The sequence below is a fragment of the Electrona antarctica genome (assembly GCF_951216825.1).
Source record: "Electrona antarctica genome assembly, chromosome: 10".
Taxonomy (NCBI): domain Eukaryota; kingdom Metazoa; phylum Chordata; class Actinopteri; order Myctophiformes; family Myctophidae; genus Electrona; species Electrona antarctica.
Genome location: NC_136791.1, coordinates 5,206,622 through 5,226,428, shown reverse-complemented (window position 1 = coordinate 5,226,428; position 19,807 = coordinate 5,206,622). Strand labels below are relative to the sequence as shown.

The window sequence follows — 19,807 nt, the reverse complement described above, 5'->3', positions numbered from 1 at the left end:
TTTTCAAAAATAGCAGACCTACAAGCTCGTAGCGCGCCACTCGGTGGCGCGCTATGAGCTTGTAGATCTGCTATTTTTCAATAGCCAAAGCATAACATGATGCTAACACCAAAAGGGGTTCCCGCCCAGAATGGGTTATAGAATTTATAGAAACATAACATAAATCACTCTGAAGCCGTGTGACATCATGCAGCTGTGCTGCAGACACCTTGTGCTATTCAGAACAGCCTGGGTGTTTTGACACTTTCTTTGGTAATGTTTTCTCATGCCAATAAAGCTCTTTTTGGATTGAAATTGAATTGAATTAATGTCTCACATGATGCCGGGACAGACAGATACAGATATCTCCAGTTATGGGCTTAAAATAGACAGGCTGATTTGTGCATTTCTAGATGGACACACCAAGTTTTGAGGTTGTTTGGTCAGGTGGTGGCTGAGTCATTCCCAGGCAACAGAGACAGACATACATCAAATACATACTGTATGCATGCTGTACACAGACACACAGTAGTAAATTAACTCCCTCCGCGCCATTGCCAAAGTCCTTTGTCAATTGAAGCCTAATTTTGATACTGACGCTTAACGCCATTGCCGAAGACATTTGTCAATTGCGCTTTTATAGTGCATTCGATCGTCCGAGCCACAATACTACTTACGTTAGCCGATTAGCCAGCAATGTTGTTAGCACAGCACTGGATCGTTCATCTTAGATCGTCGTCACCATAATAATCCATTCTATCCATTTCTTTCAATCGCCTGTATCTCCTATTCCTTGTCCCATATGGCATTTTGGTCAAAACAGCGTTTCTTTGACGGCACAGAGACGGCGATGTGGAGCTCTCCAGTGCCCCGGCATAGATCGATCATGTAAATAAAGGGTGTCTCGGCTCCGTCTAGCTTGCTGGGATAATCCACGTCCGGTCGACTGAAAATGTGGCTTTTCAAAATAAGAGCTCGACTGGAAAAAATGCTGGCGTGAATTAGGTCCTAATTTTTCAATAAATGCTAGAGCTAGATGGGTTAATAGATGTTTGGACAACCCGCTGGTCTAACTGACTTTACACTCAGGATATCACTCCTCGTCGATACACACACCAAGTCGCTTGGTTCTGGACAGTGTTGTTTTCGTCGACTAAAACTAAGACGAAAATGTTTCGTCGACTACCTTTTTCCACTGACGAAAACTAAATGGAAACTAAATGAAAACTAAGCTATGATGACTAAAACTAAGACTAAATATATTGACGATTTCGTCAACAAATAAAAACTAGACTAAAATGTTAGGAAGGGACTAGTGGACAAGAGATCCAGTATAAGTCATTTAACACTTGGTTGCATGCTGAAAATAGCCGATCTACAAGCTCACAACGCGTCGCAGCGCGACGCGTTGAGAGCTTGTAGATCGGCTATTTTCAGTAAGTGTAAAAACGGCCATTACGATGGCATCAAGGCCCGCCTAAATACATTTAGTCGACTAAATCAACTGTAGATTTAGTCGACTAAAATCTTGTGATAATTAGTCGACTAAAACTAGACTAAACACTAAAACATTCCGGGCGACTAAAATGTGACTGAAACTAAAGGAAAACTATTGAAGAGACTATGACTAAAACTAAAATCAAAATGTGCTGCCAAAAACAACACTGGTTCTGGAGATATGCAGGGGACAAATGCACAGACCCATTACACAATGCATTTATAGAAGGATATACTGTATCACCCGGGCATTTATCATTGCACTCGTGTGATGACGAACGCCGTAATGCAGTAATTTATCATTCATATCCATGGCTTTATTTATTCACAAAGAAAGTTGCATTTGAACAGCACTTTAACTTAATCAATGCATTAACATTACTGTCAACAAGGAACTTACAGGCAACTGTAAACAGAGTTTTTGTTCATGCCATTTACTCTTTTTTTATGCACTCTGGATAGGAATCTTTGCTAAAATGCCTAAATTGGATTTTTTTTTGTAATCTGTTCCAATTTATCACTAACGTACCGGTAAGGTGTGAAGTGTCATCATGTGACAGTGACAGATTTTTGAAGTGGTGTGGGACGGGTGTGTATGACATCATGTGCCCCCACTCAAGACCCTTTTAACACCGATCAAAGTAATGGCCATCAATCATTGGCAAAATTAAGACATTGCAGAATTAAGTTTTGGCAATGAAAGAGTAGTTCCACTGGGATGTCCTGATAGAGTGGGGCTGTATATACGTAGTTGGCAGAGAACAGTCACCACACATGCTGCTGGCCCTCATCCTTGTTGGTATCTGCAGCCATTCGGTGAACTGTCAATGGCTGATTTTGGTTCCTTTACACCTGGATAAAGTGTATCCTCAGTGGGGAAAAAAATCTATACCAAAAACAACTGCAGAAACCATGTTTGGCTGCCTCGCTTGATCCAGGTCTGACTTGGTGAGTACAGCCATAGGAGGCCTTAGCTATGTTTCACCAGTTTCAATTGAAACGGGCCTCCACCCTCAGGGGGGCCTCCAAGCTCCAACTGAACGTCAGGCGTCAGTCAACCCCTGCCACTCTTGGCCCTCTCTATCTCGCTCACTCACTGCCTTGCTCTCTCCCACAATGTTAAGTTACTGTACACCTATTTCCTGTTAATAACCTGGGTAAAATGTGCAGCATTGGGAGGTAAAGAGGAGACACTTTAATTTGTGAAGGGACGACATGATGAGGAGAGGTGTTGTTGTAGCTAATTGTCAAGAGTAATGGCTGCGTGTGATATTGAACTATTTGTATCAATACAGCTGTATCAACAAAATGTCATAGGTATATGGGGGCCTCATATTTGGTCTTGAAACGGGCCTCCAGATTCCTCAGGCCGCCCCTGAGTACAGCTCCCATGTGGTGACAGCAGGGGTAGGAAATTATTCTGGTGGTGTTGCACACAGAGTACTGGGAAGAGGGGACAGCTATAGCTGCATGCCCAAACTCACATACAATCCGTCACGGTCACATTTCCAAGAAAATACAATTGCTAGCGTTAGGTCAGCAGTTGGTTTTTTCCTATAAATTGCCTCTAAGTTGTTCCAGTGTGTTTGTGCCCGGCAGCAACAGACAGACCTGTGGCTTTTTAATCCATTCTGACCTGAGATCAGATTCTAAAAATGTCTTCTACATCCTGACAGTTTTCTGAAAAAGCTATGTTTCTATGTCAGTCGTTCTTCGATTTTTCAAAAATAGCAGACCTACAAGCTCGTAGCGCGCCACTCGGTGGCGCGCTATGAGCTTGTAGATCTGCTATTTTTCAATAGCTAAAGCATAACATGATGCTAACAACAAAAGGGGTTCCCGCCTAAAATGGGTTAATCCGCGCTGAAGGGAAGAACCCCGCAGCGACACTGCCTTTCCAAAACTGTTTAGTTACTGGATATAAAGTGAAACTTCTCTTTTTGTGTGTGCTGTGAGTTTTTTTGGCAGGCTGGTTGTTTCTTGCTTAAAAAGAAAAAAACTCCCAAGATAAACAAGACAAGGAAAAAACAAGCTATGATCTTTCATGATGTTCAGTATCCCAGCAACATGGACAGCAAGTCAAACAAGCTTTGTTCTATACTCTCATACACGCATGCGGTGGCACATTAAGCCATTTTGAGCGGGAACCCCTTTTGGTGTTAGCATTATGTTATGCTTTAGCTATTGAAAAACAGCAGATCTACAAGCTCATAGCGCGCCACCGAGTGGCGCGCTATGAGCTTGTAGGTCTGCTATTTTTGAAAAATCGAAGAACGACTGACATAGAAACAGCTTTTTCAGAAAACTGTCAGGATGTAGAAGACATTTTTAGAATCTGATCTCAGGTGAAAATGGGTTAAGCTTGCACTGATTGCTCAGCTGCTGTATCCGCCCAAAGGCTTCAGTAGTAAGTCATTAGCAATGTCACAGATTTTATGAGATTTTGGGTGATATGTTTATTTTTAATCTGCAATGCTATGGTGGGAAGAAGGCAAATACACCTTTTAAATTAAGTAGTTTATTGTTGTTCCACAAACTGATTTATATTGAAAACATGGGGGAAAGGTGCCGTAGAAATGTTTTTACAATATTTTCAATATACAATAGCTAATGAACCAAAAATATTATCACCAACAACCCAGTTAATTAAGTGTAATGTGTGGCTAATACTGGCTATTTAAAAAAATAATTTCTAGTGGACAAATTTCAATAGGCAGCGGCTCAAATCACATGATATGACAATGGGGTGCGAGACAGAGAGACACCGTCCTGCCACACTGGATTTGTTATAAACAATAAAACATTAAATGTATACTGTATATCTGCCTTCTGTCATTTATCGTTCCATTCCCACAACAATATACAGAAAAACATGGCATTTTCTGTACATAGTTCGAATGCACGCACGCACGCACGCACGCACGCACGCACGCACGCACGCACGCACGCACGCACGCAGCCACGCACGCACGCACGCACGTTGCTATTCCCTTCCCTTTCCTCACTTTGAAGTGTCGGATTTGTCATTTGTCAGTACTACTACAAAGTGTTAGGTTACTTCCACATCAGTGGATGGACCGGTGGTGTTCATCAATCATGGGGGAAAAAAACCCATATTCCTCACGTGGAAATCACTAACGTGTCTATTGTTTAATACCAGGCAGCAAATCTCTTCTCTGTGGAGAACACACTTCAAAAGAAGATCTAAAACTGTAGCTACGGTATTAGTGTTTGATACACATCAAATCATGTTTTTTTTTTCTCTCTTCTGTCTCTCTCTTTCCAGGCCACAGATGGAGACATTGGAACATTTGGAAATGTGCGTTACTTCTTTAGTGATGAGCCAGACCAGTAAGTTGAGCACACATGATGCACCACGGCCCCCTTCCGCACGCACGCACGCACGCACGCACGCACGCACGCACGCACGCACGCACGCACGCACGCACGCACGCACGCACGCACGCACGCACGCACGCACGCACGCACGCACGCACTCATCACACTGTTAAGAACTGATTTTGTTCTGCACATATTTGCAGTCTCGACTATATTTAGTTAGTATGTATTCAGTTTCAATGTGTCAATGTCGAGTGTTTTTGCCAACTTGATTTATTTATTTTTTTCTTTACTATTAACTCCCTCGTCACCAAGGTAGTCTTGCTATCTTCTGGGGTGGTCCCTGGAACTACATATTTTCAGATGGGGGGTCCACAGCCAAATACAGATCATTCTGGGGGTCCTTGACATAAAAATGGTTGAGCACCACTGACAGAAACAGGATTTAGAATATGTTTATATCGTTATATCGGCCTCAGGTCTAAATGGGCACAAAAAGTAAAGAAATGTGAATACTTTTTTATTCCACCACTGCCCCTGATCCGTCCCCTCCTGCAGATTCTCCATGGACGCTGAGACGGGCTGGGTGCGCCTGCGGACCACGCTGGACTACGAGCTGATGCGTCGCTACACGCTGACGGTGCTGGCCAGGGACGGCGGCGGCGAGGAGACCACGGGCCGGCTGAGGGTCAACGTGCTGGACATCAACGACAACGCGCCCGTCTTCCAGAAGGAGGCGTACGCGGGCTCGCTGAGGGAGAACGAGCAGGCGGTGCAGCAGGTGGCCCGAGTGAGGGTGAGGCATGATTGCATAGATAGGCCAACCAGTGATGGGAAATGTACTCAAATGTTGTACTTAAAGGGATTGTGACATAACCAAAAAAAACGTTTTTTTAAATTTTCTTAATTTTTTTTCTCGCTTTTCTGAGCTCAATTGCACCCAAAAACATTTTTTAATATTCAGTAGATTTTCTGTGGTCTGGGGTTTTCTGGCTCAAGTTAGTTTAATTAGTTAGTTATTTAGTTAGTTTCATTTATTGTCCACAATGTGGAAATTTGTCTTCGGTCTCATAACAACAGTAACAACAAAACACACTTTGTGTTTGAAATAGACATTCGTGCTTTCTAAGAGAGAGTATGTTTTGCACTGTGTGTGTGTGTGTGTGTGTGTGTGTGTGTGTGTGTGTGTGTGTGTGTGTGTGTGTGTGTGTGCTCTGGTTTTTCTATCTTTGTGGGGACACAAATCTGTTTACACAGTCACGTCATGGGGACCAGTTACGGTATGGGGACAAAAAAGCTAGTCCCCATGAGGGAAACCGTTAAAAAACCAACCCAGGAGATGCTTTATATGTGCCTGTGAGGTTTTTAGCCTTGGCCCATAAGGGACGTTTTTTGATCATCGTGTGTGTGTAAGTGGTGCTCAGTATCTCCCCCTAAGGGTTTTAGCTGCTATTGCACTCATTACATTCTCACACACACTTTTGTGGCCGCACCCACATCATTATGTGGCCCCACCCACCCTGTTCCCCACAAGGAGGGATTATACCATCAAATTGAGTGTTAACAGGTGTAACAGAACAGGAGATTCCAGTGAAGATGGCAGCAAAAGCAAAACACAAGGTAAGCTATTTTTTTCTGAATGAACAATTAATAAAAACAGTGCTCAACCACAGATATTTGAAAAATCACTATAACCAGTATTTGACCATAACATTTTGTGAATTAGCTCTGATTATTAAGATAGCTCAGTTAGCTAAGTTAGCTCATAACATTTTGTGAATTAGCTCTGATTATTAAGATAGCTCAGTTAGCTAAGTTAGCTCAAATGGCTCACATGGGCTGAAGACAGTTTAGATCAGTTAGAGGGATTGCTTTTCCTGTACTTTCAGGTTAGTAATGACCTTAAAACTACTGTTTTGTAACACAAATAATTTTGTGATGAAGTTAAGACACTTAGCTTCAGTTTAGCTTCAGATATAAGGATGATGTTGTTTGGTGGTAATTTCATGTAATGTAATCCAATGTGGGCTCCTGAAACGTTTATTTTGCTATTATTTTCTGTGAAAATAGTCAGAATGGGTATACAATTTCGTTTTTGTGTTAGGACTTTCTACTGTATAAAGTATATATGTTGAGTTTGGTCCAGTTTGTAGTGTTGTAGCATTAGCTTCCTTTAGCTGCTGTCCTTCTGTGTAGCACTGTAGCAGTGCAGCCAGTGACTCTGCAATGATGTGATATTAAAGAAAATGGTAATAATATAATAATTGAAACATCAGAAGACGTCCCCATGATGCACATTAGCACGGGGTCCCCAATATGCATGTTTTAAGATGTGTGTGTGTGTGTATTTATGCAAGCTTGAAGGCAAAATATTGAAACTTCAGAAGACGTCCCCATGATGCACATTTAGCACAGAGTCCCCAAGATGCATGTTTTAAGATGTGTGTTTGTGTTTGTTTGTGTGTGTATTTATATGTCCCCGTGATGCACATTAGCTTAAAGTGTGTTAAATGTCCCCATATATCACAGAACTGAAAGTGTGTTCTAAATACCTACTATGTAACAAAATGTATATTGGACTACATCAGGATGTTGTAATACTAGTAACATTATCTTACATGAGTTATTTCGAACTCGCTTTTATCCAAAGCAACTTCCAATAAGTGCATTCAACATTGATAGTCAAGTGCACTACTTTCACATGCCTAACTCTTTTAAATATTCAATGAATCTTATTCTAAACAGATGTTGAATGACATGCCTGCAACAGGGGGTGGAGACTCCCCCACAGACACACATGGCTTCAGCAGTTGCCAAGACATCCACTTCAATTGAAAAGGTAAATGGGGAGAGCACACCTTACAAGGTTGTTGTGTAATGTCCTAATGTCTAGTATGACTGTCCGTTCTCTCACACACTCACTCGGTATAATGATGTAAATTTAACAACATAGCCGCAGCCAACTGGTGGTGTTTTTTCCTTTACTGGGGCTTATCAGACTTAACATTATGGTAATGTTTCGGGCCGGGCCAAGTCTTGGGTTGGACCAGTTCGGGTCCAGGCTTTATTGTCAGGCCCGTTAAGAACTCTAACAGCATGTATGACCCTGTGACGCACATTAGCCTAAAGTAAAGGGCATTAAAAGTCTAAATATTGTAGATCACATAATAGGAAGAATAATTGAAACATCAGAAGACGACCCCATGATGCACATTAGCACGGGGTCCCAAATATGCATGTTTTAAGATGTGTGTGTGTGTGTATTTATGCAAGCTTGAAGGCAAAATAATTGAAACTTCAGAAGACGTCCCCGTGATGCACATTTAGCACGGAGTCCCCAAGATGGATGTTTTAAGATGTGTGTGTGTGTTTGTTTGTGTGTGTATTTATATGTCCCCGTGATGCACATTAGCTTAAAGTGTGTTAAATGTCCCCATATATCACAAATCTGAAAGTGTGTTCTAAATACCTACTATCTATCTACTATTTAGTATGACTGTCCGTTCTCTCACACACTCACTCGGTATAATTATGTCAATTTAACAACATAGCCGCAGCCAACTGGTGGTGTTTTTTCCTTTACTGGGGCTTATCAGACTTAACATTATAGTAATGTTTCGGGCCGGGCTAAGCCTTGGGTTTGACCAGTTCGGGTCCAGGCTTTAATTGTCAGGCCCGTTGAGAACTCTAACAGCATGTATGTCCCCGTGACGCACATTAGCCTAAAGTAAAGGGCATTAAAAGTCTAAATATTGTAGATCACATAATAGGCAGAATAATTGAAACATCAGAAGACGACCCCATGATGCACATTAGCACGGGGTCCCCAATATGCATGTTTTAAGATGTGTGTGTGTGTGTGTGTATTTATGCAAGCTTGAAGGCAAAATATTGAAACTTCAGAAGACGTCCCCATGATGCACATTTAGCACGGAGTCCCCAAGATGCATGTTTTAAGATGTGTGTGTGTTTGTTTGTGTGTGTGTATTTATATGTCCCCGTGATGCACATTAGCTTAAAGTGTGTTAAATGTCCCCATATATCACAGAACTGAAAGTGTGTTCTAAATACCTACTATGTAACAAAATGGTATATTGGACTACATCAGGATGTTGTAATACTAGTAACATTATCTTACATGAGTTATTTCGAACTCGCTTTTATCCAAAGCAACTTCCAATAAGTGCATTCAACATTGATAGTCAAGTGCACTACTTTCACATGCCTAACTCTTTTAAATATTCAATGAATCTTATTCTAAACAGATGTTGAATGACATGCCTGCAACAGGGGGTGGAGACTCCCCCACAGACACACATGGCTCCAGCAGTTGCCAAGACATCCACTTCAATTGAAAAGGTAAATGGGGAGAGCACACCTTACAAGGTTGTTGTGTAATGTCCTAATGTCTAGTATGACTGTCCGTTCTCTCACACACTCACTCGGTATAATGATGTAAATTTAACAACATAGCCGCAGCCAACTGGTGGTGTTTTTTCCTTTACTGGGGCTTATCAGACTTAACATTATGGTAATGTTTCGGGCCGGGCCAAGTCTTGGGTTGGACCAGTTCGGGTCCAGGCTTTATTGTCAGGCCCGTTAAGAACTCTAACAGCATGTATGTCCCTGTGACGCACATTAGCCTAAAGTAAAGGGCATTAAAAGTCTAAATATTGTAGATCACATAATAGGCAGAATAATTGAAACATCAGAAGACGACCCCATGATGCACATTAGCACGGGGTCCCAAATATGCATGTTTTAAGATGTGTGTGTGTGTGTGTATTTATGCAAGCTTGAAGGCAAAATAATTGAAACTTCAGAAGACGTCCCCGTGATGCACATTTAGCACGGAGTCCCCAAGATGGATGTTTTAAGATGTGTGTGTGTGTTTGTTTGTGTGTGTATTTATATGTCCCCGTGATGCACATTAGCTTAAAGTGTGTTAAATGTCCCCATATATCACAAATCTGAAAGTGTGTTCTAAATACCTACTATCTATCTACTATTTAGTATGACTGTCCGTTCTCTCACACACTCACTCGGTATAATTATGTCAATTTAACAACATAGCCGCAGCCAACTGGTGGTGTTTTTTCCTTTACTGGGGCTTATCAGACTTAACATTATAGTAATGTTTCGGGCCGGGCTAAGCCTTGGGTTTGACCAGTTCGGGTCCAGGCTTTAATTGTCAGGCCCGTTGAGAACTCTAACAGCATGTATGTCCCCGTGACGCACATTAGCCTAAAGTAAAGGGCATTAAAAGTCTAAATATTGTAGATCACATAATAGGCAGAATAATTGAAACATCAGAAGATGACCCCATGATGCACATTAGCACGGGGTCCCCAATATGCATGTTTTAAGATGTGTGTGTGTGTGTGTATTTATGCAAGCTTGAAGGCAAAATATTGAAACTTCAGAAGACGTCCCCATGATGCACATTTAGCACGGAGTCCCCAAGATGCATGTTTTAAGATGTGTGTGTGTTTGTTTGTGTGTGTGTATTTATATGTCCCCGTGATGCACATTAGCTTAAAGCAGGGCTATTCAACTGGCGGCCCGCGGGCCAGATCCGGCCCGCCAAGCAAGTTGGACCGGCCCGCGGAAGCTTTCCAAAAAGATGGAAAAAATAAAATAAAAACATTTTTTTTTTTTTAAATATATAAATCGTTATGTTACTTATTTACTTATTATACCGGAATGGTCGGAACAACCACATACGTTCGCCATATGTACACAGACATAATAATCATAATTCTATATAGGCCTATCCGACATGTTCAGGCGGTAAAATAGCATGTTAAACACCGTCTGGGAAGGTAGGTGGCGCCGTGGCGGTATGCAGTGCCATGCACCCAAACGACAGAAGAAAAAGAACGCTCCGAGCTCTCCTTCCTGCACGTGAAATCAAATGAAAACAAACATTGCATCCCACCCGGCTCGCTCCCACTGGTGTGGTGTGTAGTGTGTGTACTAACCATGTCGCTATCGAAATTGAAAAAGAGAAAAGTTGATTCAGAAAATCGCCAGTTTAATAACGAGTGGACCGAGAAATATGCATACATTGAAACTCCCGAGGGCAAACCAATGTGTTTGCTCTGCAACCAAATCAACGCTGTTGCAAAGGAGTATAACCTGCGGAGGCACTTCAACACAACTCATGACAAGTTTGATGCAAACTATCCACCAGGTTCAGATATGCGCAAGGAAAGGATAGAAAAGCTGTCTGAAAGTTACGATAAAACACGGCGTAACTTCACTCGGGCCTGCACAGTACAGGAGAAAGCAACTGCAGCATCTCTCCGTGTGGCATGGATCCTTGGCAAAAAGAAAAAACCATTCACAGATGCTGAGATGATAAAAGAATGCATGCTGGCCGCTGTTGAGGAGGTGGTAACGGAGGATAAAGTGAGAGAGCAAGTGATGGCCTCTATCAAGTCAATACCCATGTCGGATACAACAACAGCGAGAAGGATAGATATTTTAGCCACAGACGTCTTTGAAACTCTTTTGGGTCAATTGAGGAAAGCTGCTGTAATATCGCTGGCTGCGGACGAGTCCACAGATAACTCCGACATAGCTCAGCTGTGTTTATTTGTGCGTTTTTTCGATGGTGACGTTTTCAGAGAGGACATCCTGGGACTAATACCTCTGGAAGGACAGACAACTGGTGAAATCGTGTTCAACAAAATTGTTGCTTTTTTCAAAGACAACAAGCTTAATTTGGAGCAAGTTAACATGCTGGTTACAGACGGTGCTCCATCTATGGCGGGGAGCATCAAAGGCCTGGCTGCACGACTGCGTGCCATCGCACCGAGGATGAAATCACTCCACTGCTTGATCCACCAGAGCGTTCTGTGCGCCCGACTCAGTGGTGAGTTGAAAGATACAATGGACTCCGTTATGGCCATGATTAACTTTGTCAGAGCGACCTCCAGTCTTCAACACAGACTGTTTCGTCAACTACTTGAGGATATGTCAGCTGATCATAGTGATTTACTGTTACATAATGACGTTCGGTGGTTAAGCAAGGGCAATGCGCTCAAGAGAGTATGTGACCTCAGGAAGGAAATTATAACATTTCTCCGTGACTCCAAGCAGAAGAAAGCCAACACGTTTCTGTCGCTAATGTTGGATGATGGGTTTGTGTCCAATATGTGCTTTTTAAGCGACATATTTCATCATTTGAATCAACTTAATCTGGGACTGCAGGGTAGAAATAAAACAGTTGTTGATATTGTTGAAAGTCTAACTGCATTTCAAACGAAACTAGTTCTTTTCTCATCTGATCTCACTGACAGAATGCTCCAATTTCCCACACTTTGTAACCTGATCAAGTCATCAACAAGTAAAGTCAAGCCAAAAGTCACTCAATTAATGACAGATTTCATTGCTAAATTGAGGGAAAACTTTGCAAGACGATTTGATGAATTTGACATGCCCAGAGAATTGATGGATTTTGTGAGAAACCCGTTTGCCAATGTAGCTGCTATTTCCACAAAAGGACAAGAGTTCCTTGCATCACTTCACATTGATGAAGGTCCCCTGCAGCTTGAAATAATTGACATGCAAGTATCTTCTGCTCTGAAGCAGGCTCTTGAGAATGAATCCACCACAACATTTTGGACAAAGTGTATTCATGTCAACACATTCCCCAACATAAGAAAGCTGGCAATATCTGTGCTAACAATGTTTGGCTCAACATACACCTGTGAATCCAGCTTCTCTCACATGAATGCCATTAAAACAAACAACCGTGCCTCCTTGACAAATGAGCATTTGCATCACTGTTTGCGGGTAGCCCTCACTTCCTATGAACCCTCTTTCTCTTCCATTGCCCAGTCAAGGAAGTGCAATCTCTCTCATTAGTTGTGTGTATGTAGGCTAGGCCTGTCTGCCCCCTGCCCCCCCTGATGTTTGAGAGATATTAAGAGTGGACAATAAGATGCTGTGATTTGCTGTTGTTGCACAGACATGAAGCACTTTTTCTCAGCACTTAGTGCTCAGCTGCACTATACATTTGTTTTTGTTCAAGTGTTGGTGTTGCTATGTTCAGATGCACATCATGCACTTGTTTATTTTTATTTTATTTTTATATTGAAATGTATAAGAAGAGATGTTGCAGTTGCACATAAATGAAGCACTTCTTCATAAGCTCAGATGCACTATACATGTGTTACAAGTGTTGGTGTTAGAATGTTCAGATGCACATCATGCACTTGTTTATTTGCAGTTGCACATAAATGAAGCACTTTTTTTGAAAAGTATACTACTTTTGCAATGTAGTTAAATAAAAGTTGTGAAAATGTGGTTGCGTGTTGTGTCAAGTGTACATATATTCATAGCACGGGGGAGGCGCCGTGGCAGTCCGGCCCCCGGCCCCTTGGGTTTCTGACAATGTGGCCCCCTGAACAATTTAGTTGAATAGCCCTGGCTTAAAGTGTGTTAAATGTCCCCATATATCACAGAACTGAAAGTGTGTTCTAAATACCTACTATGTAACAAAATGGTATATTGGACTACATCAGGATGTTGTAATACTAGTAACATTATCTTACATGAGTTATTTCGAACTCGCTTTTATCCAAAGCAACTTCCAATAAGTGCATTCAACATTGATAGTCAAGTGCACTACTTTCACATGCCTAACTCTTTTAAATATTCAATGAATCTTATTCTAAACAGATGTTGAATGACATGCCTGCAACAGGGGGTGGAGACTCCCCCACAGACACACATGGCTCCAGCAGTTGCCAAGACATCCACTTCAATTGAAAAGGTAAATGGGGAGAGCACACCTTACATTTACAAGGTTGTTGTGTAATGTCCTAATGTCTAGTATGACTGTCCGTTCTCTCACACACTCACTCGGTATAATGATGTAAATTTAACAACATAGCCGCAGCCAACTGGTGGTGTTTTTTTCTTTACTGGGGCTTATCAGACTTAACATTATGGTAATGTTTCGGGCCGGGCCAAGTCTTGGGTTGGACCAGTTCGGGTCCAGGCTTTATTGTCAGGCCCGTTAAGAACTCTAACAGCATGTATGTCCCTGTGACGCACATTAGCCTAAAGTAAAGGGCATTAAAAGTCTAAATATTGTAGATCACATAATAGGCAGAATAATTGAAACATCAGAAGACGACCCCATGATGCACATTAGCACGGGGTCCCAAATATGCATGTTTTAAGATGTGTGTGTGTGTGTATTTATGCAAGCTTGAAGGCAAAATAATTGAAACTTCAGAAGACGTCCCCGTGATGCACATTTAGCACGGAGTCCCCAAGATGCATGTTTTAAGATGTGTGTGTGTGTTTGTTTGTGTGTGTATTTATATGTCCCCGTGATGCACATTAGCTTAAAGTGTGTTAAATGTCCCCATATATCACAGAACTGAAAGTGTGTTCTAAATACCTACTATGTAACAAAATGGTATATTGGACTACATCAGGATGTTGTAATACTAGTAACATTATCTTACATGAGTTATTTCGAACTCGCTTTTATCCAAAGCAACTTCCAATAAGTGCATTCAACATTGATAGTCAAGTGCACTACTTTCACATGCCTAACTCTTTTAAATATTCAATGAATCTTATTCTAAACAGATGTTGAATGACATGCCTGCAACAGGGGGTGGAGACTCCCCCACAGACACACATGGCTCCAGCAGTTGCCGAGACATCCACTTCCATTGAAAAGGTAAATGGGGAGAGCACACCTTACAAGGATGTTGTGTAATGTCCTAATGTCTGGTATGACTGTCCGTTCTCTCACACACTCACTCGGTATAATGATGTAAATTTAACAACATAGCCGCAGCCAACTGGTGGTGTTTTTTCCTTTACTGGGGCTTATCAGACTTAACATTATGGTAATGTTTCGGGCCGGGCCAAGCCTTGGGTTGGACCAGTTCGGGTCCAGGCTTTATTGTCAGGCCTGTTGAGAACTCTAACAGCATGTATGTCCCCGTGACGCACATTAGCCTAATGTAAAGGGCATTAAAAGTCTAAATATTGTAGATCACATAATAGGCAGAATAATTGAAACATCAGAAGACGTCCCCATGATGCACATTAGCAAGGGGTACCCAATATGCATGTTTTAAGATGTGTGTGTGTGTATTTATGCAAGCTTGAAGGCAAAATAATTGAAACTTCAGAAGACGTCCCCATGATGCACATTTAGCACGGAGTCCCCAAGATGCATGTTTTAAGATATGTGTGTGTTTGTTCGTGTGTGTGTATTTATATGTCCCCGTGATGCACATTAGCTTAAAGTGTGTTAAATGTCCCCATATATCAAAGAACTGAAAGTGTGTTCTAAATACCTACTATGTAACAAAATGGTATATTGGACTACATCAGGATGTTGTAATACTAGTAACATTATCTTACATGAGTTATTTCGAACTCGCTTTTATCCAAAGCAACTTCCAATAAGTGCATTCAACATTGATAGTCAAGTGCACTACTTTCACATGCCTAACTCTTTTAAATATTCAATGCATCTTATTCTAAACAGATGTTGAATGACATGCCTGCAACAGGGGGTGGAGACTCCCCCACAGACACACATGGCTCCAGCAGTTGCCAAGACATCCACTTCCATTGAAAAGGTAAATGGGGAGAGCACACCTTACAAGGATGTTGTGTAATGTCCTAATGTCTAGTATGACTTTCCGTTCTCTCACACACTCACTCGGTATAATGATGTAAATTTAACAACATAGCCGCAGCCAACTGGTGGTGTTTTTTCCTTTACTGGGGCTTATCAGACTTAACATTATGGTAATGTTTCGGGCCGGGCCAAGCCTTGGGTTGGACCAGTTCGGGTCCAGGCTTTATTGTCAGGCCGTTGAGAACTCTAACAGCATGTATGTCCCCGTGACGCACATTAGCCTAATGTAAAGGGCATTAAAAGTCTAAATATTGTAGATCACATAATAGGCAGAATAATTGAAACATCAGAAGACGTCCCCATGATGCACATTAGCAAGGGGTACCCAATATGCATGTTTTAAGATGTGTGTGTGTATTTATGCAAGCTTGAAGGCAAAATAATTGAAACTTCAGAAGACGTCCCCATGATGCACATTTAGCACGGAGTCCCCAAGATGCATGTTTTAAGATATGTGTGTGTTTGTTCGTGTGTGTGTATTTATATGTCCCCGTGATGCACATTAGCTTAAAGTGTGTTAAATGTCCCCATATATCAAAGAACTGAAAGTGTGTTCTAAATACCTACTATGTAACAAAATGGTATATTGGACTACATCAGGATGTTGTAATACTAGTAACATTATCTTACATGAGTTATTTCGAACTCGCTTTTATCCAAAGCAACTTCCAATAAGTGCATTCAACATTGATAGTCAAGTGCACTACTTTCACATGCCTAACTCTTTTAAATATTCAATGAATCTTATTCTAAACAGATGTTGAATGACATGCCTGCAACAGGGGGTGGAGACTCCCCCACAGACACACATGGCTCCAGCAGTTGCCAAGACATCCACTTCCATTGAAAAGGTAAATGGGGAGAGCACACCTTACAAGGATGTTGTGTAATGTCCTAATGTCTAGTATGACTGTCCGTTCTCTCACACACTCACTCGGTATAATGATGTAAATTTAACAACATAGCCGCAGCCAACTGGTGGTGTTTTTTCCTTTACTGGGGCTTATCAGACTTAACATTATGGTAATGTTTCGGGCCGGGCCAAGCCTTGGGTTGGACCAGTTCGGGTCCAGGCTTTATTGTCAGGCCCGTTGAGAACTCTAACAGCATGTATGTCCCCGTGACGCACATTAGCCTAATGTAAAGGGCATTAAAAGTCTAAATATTGTAGATCACATAATAGGCAGAATAATTGAAACATCAGAAGACGACCCCATGATGCACATTAGCACGGGGTACCCAATATGCATGTTTTAAGATGTGTGTGTGTATTTATGCAAGCTTGAAGGCAAAATAATTGAAACTTCAGAAGACGTCCCCATGATGCACATTTAGCACGGAGTCCCCAAGATGCATGTTTTAAGATGTGTGTTTGTTTGTTTGTGTGTGTGTATTTATATGTCCCCGTGATGCACATTAGCTTAAAGTGTGTTAAATGTCCCCATATATCACAGAACTGAAAGTGTGTTCTAAATACCTACTATCTATCTACTATTTAGTATGACTGTCTTTTATTGGTTTGGGTTTTATTGGTGTGTATTTGTTAACCCCCTGCACTGCATGTTTTGTATTGATTTTATTGTTGTATTGCACAAGTTGTTTTTCGTGCTAGGCCTGTCCCCTTTCTTTCCCCAAATGTATTTGAGCTAATTATATACTTGTCACTCTATTATCTTATCTGCCTCACTGATGTATTGCCCTAACCTTTTAATATATACTGTGTAGTTATATATAAATAAAGTTGTTACATTTTCCACAAATGCCTCTCGTACATTGTTCCTGTTAAAGGGGAAGTTGGTCAAAGTTTACACTCTAGGGGTTCCTCCTGCCCCCTCAACAAGCGGGAGGTGGCGTAGTCAGGATATTAGTACCAATTTGTTCGCTTGTACAATTAAATAGCAAAAATAGCAGTCTACAAGCTCAAAATGTGTTGTGCTTTGACGCGTTTTGAGCTTGTAGATTGGCTATTTTTTAATTGGAAAACTGAATTATGTTTTAGCTATTTTTGAATTGGTTATGGTTTTGAATTATTATTATTATTTATTATTATTATTATTATTATTTTCCCAAATGGATTCATATGGTATGTTACCTTAATAACTTAATTACAAATTCATTGGACATGAAAGAAGGCAATAACATTTTAATACTAGTCATAGACTGAAGTTGCCCGTTTGGAATTAAAGCTGAATGATATATCAGTATTTTGATTAAGCCCATATCTGGGAATGCCCATATATGGACATATTGTATTCATAAATCCATATGACATCAGACATCTATGCATGTCAGACGTCAGTCATCTACATATGTATGTAGCAATACAGCCCATATATGGAGATACCATATATGGAGATAGAGGCATCAGTAATTGTAGGACTCCCCTTTATGCCCATACTGTATATGGAGATCCCTGATGCCATCCCAAGTCCATGTCAACAATATTAAGCCCATATCTGGGAATGCCCATATATGGACCTATTGTAGTCATCAATCCAGATGACCTAATCAAACACTGGAGATCCATACATAAAACCGACTCGAGGTTGCCTCTCGCCCCAGGGCGTTTTACTAGTTAGTAATTACACTTGTTGCAAGGTCCCCATTAATCACATTAGAGCGGACCTTGTGTGAATTATTTAAATGATATTCAAATGAGGTCCCCATCAACCATGTTAACCAGATTTTTCACAAGTCCCCATATGGCATGGTCCAGATATTACTTCATCAATTCTGATATTTAAAGTCGTGTATAAGCTTACAAAGCCATAGTTGTTATACCTGATTTTTTTCATAGCTGTATAACCTTTAGAAAGGGTGGTCCCCACGAGGGATGAAAAAAATGTTGGTCCCCACAAACCACAAAAACCAGTATGTGTGTGTGTGTGTGTGTGTGTGTGTGTGTGTGTGTGTGTGTGTGTGTGTGTGTGTGTGTGTGTGTGTGTGTGTGTGTGTGTGTGTGTGTGTGTGTGTGTGTGTGTGTGCGCGCGTGCGCGCGCGTGCGTGCGCGCGCGTGCGCGCGCGTGCGAAGAAGCATGAGAGACAAAAGCCCCTTTCCCACTTGACAACACAACACTCAGTAAGAGCTGGCTTTTGTCTTTAGTGAGAAAGGTTACCGTCGACATTCATTCCCGGGAGAAATGACATACACAGGTATTGATGGATTAGCAGTAAATGGAAACATGACACCCAGGTAGACATGCAAATTATTGCCACTTTACATCCAGTGTGACAACAACGCTATGATGTGACACGCGTTGACGTTCCGTGCGTTGGCATGATGTAAATGGACAGGAACAACACGCAACGAGAGAGTAAAACATCTTCCTCCATGCTTTTTTCTCCTGAAAACACGACACCTGGGAGGACAAGCAAATGTGTCCTTTTTTCCAGCGCATTCATGACATGGCACAAGAACAATCAATTAGAGCTCTTTGCTTATTTACAAGTCGTATATGCAGTATAGGTTGTATTAGCATCCATTCTCACCACTGTTCTAGTGACTGCATTGGATTTAGATGTCACCACTGACACGTTGGAAAGTCTCCAATCGTCTGTCTACACTAGACTATTCTCATCTGCTGGCGATGGGAATTGGGAAAGGAGTTAATCGTCTATTTGTGTAGATCAGATTCTAAAAATGTCTTCTACATCCTGACAGTTTTCTGAAAAAGCTTTGTTTCTATGCCAGTCCTTCGATTTTTCAAAAATAGCAGACCTACAAGCTCGTAGCGCGCCACTCGGTGGCGCGCTATGAGCTTGTAGATCTGCTATTTCTCAATAGCTAAAGCATAACATAATGCTAACAGCAAAAGGGGTTCCCGCCCAGAATGGCTTAAAAACAAAAATATGCATTTGGTGGAAACACTGTAGAATGAAAATACATCGCCTGGATGCAACTGGGATGTATCCTCAGTGATGTATCCCAAGGTCATCTGGGTTTAGGGTCTCGCGAACATCATACCCCTCACTCGGGTGACCCAGCCGGGGTTGATCAAGTCCCGACTTACGTCCCAGTAGCTACCCTCGATCAGACCCACTAGGGAAAGACCAGGGCCACACAATCCGTTGGCACCACTACGGCACTACTATGCTGTAAAGCAGGGGTTCTCAACGTTTTTGGCCGGGGACCCCCGGAAATGCTTTGGCAATGTCTCAGGACCCCCGCACCGCCCCCTCCCGACCCCCAATATAAATTGACTGCTACAATAACCTTAATAATAGAGACAATACACCATAAATAAATACTGAAACCAGATTAAATCATTAGGGAAGGTGTATGCATGCACTATGTGTACCATGTAAACT

General features: G+C 41.6%; 1 protein-coding gene across 1 annotated transcript in view; it reads left to right on the top strand.

The window, feature by feature from the left end:
- Positions 1-19,807, top strand: part of cdh23 (cadherin-related 23) — a gene marked incomplete at its 3' end in the record, with an annotated part of 389,228 nt that overhangs the window by 187,044 nt on the left and 182,377 nt on the right. The window contains exons 11-12 of the mRNA XM_079512237.1: positions 4,763-4,827; positions 5,374-5,611. Of these exons, the coding sequence (XP_079368363.1) occupies positions 4,763-4,827; positions 5,374-5,611 (303 nt within the window). The remainder of the gene's footprint in view (positions 1-4,762; positions 4,828-5,373; positions 5,612-19,807) is intronic.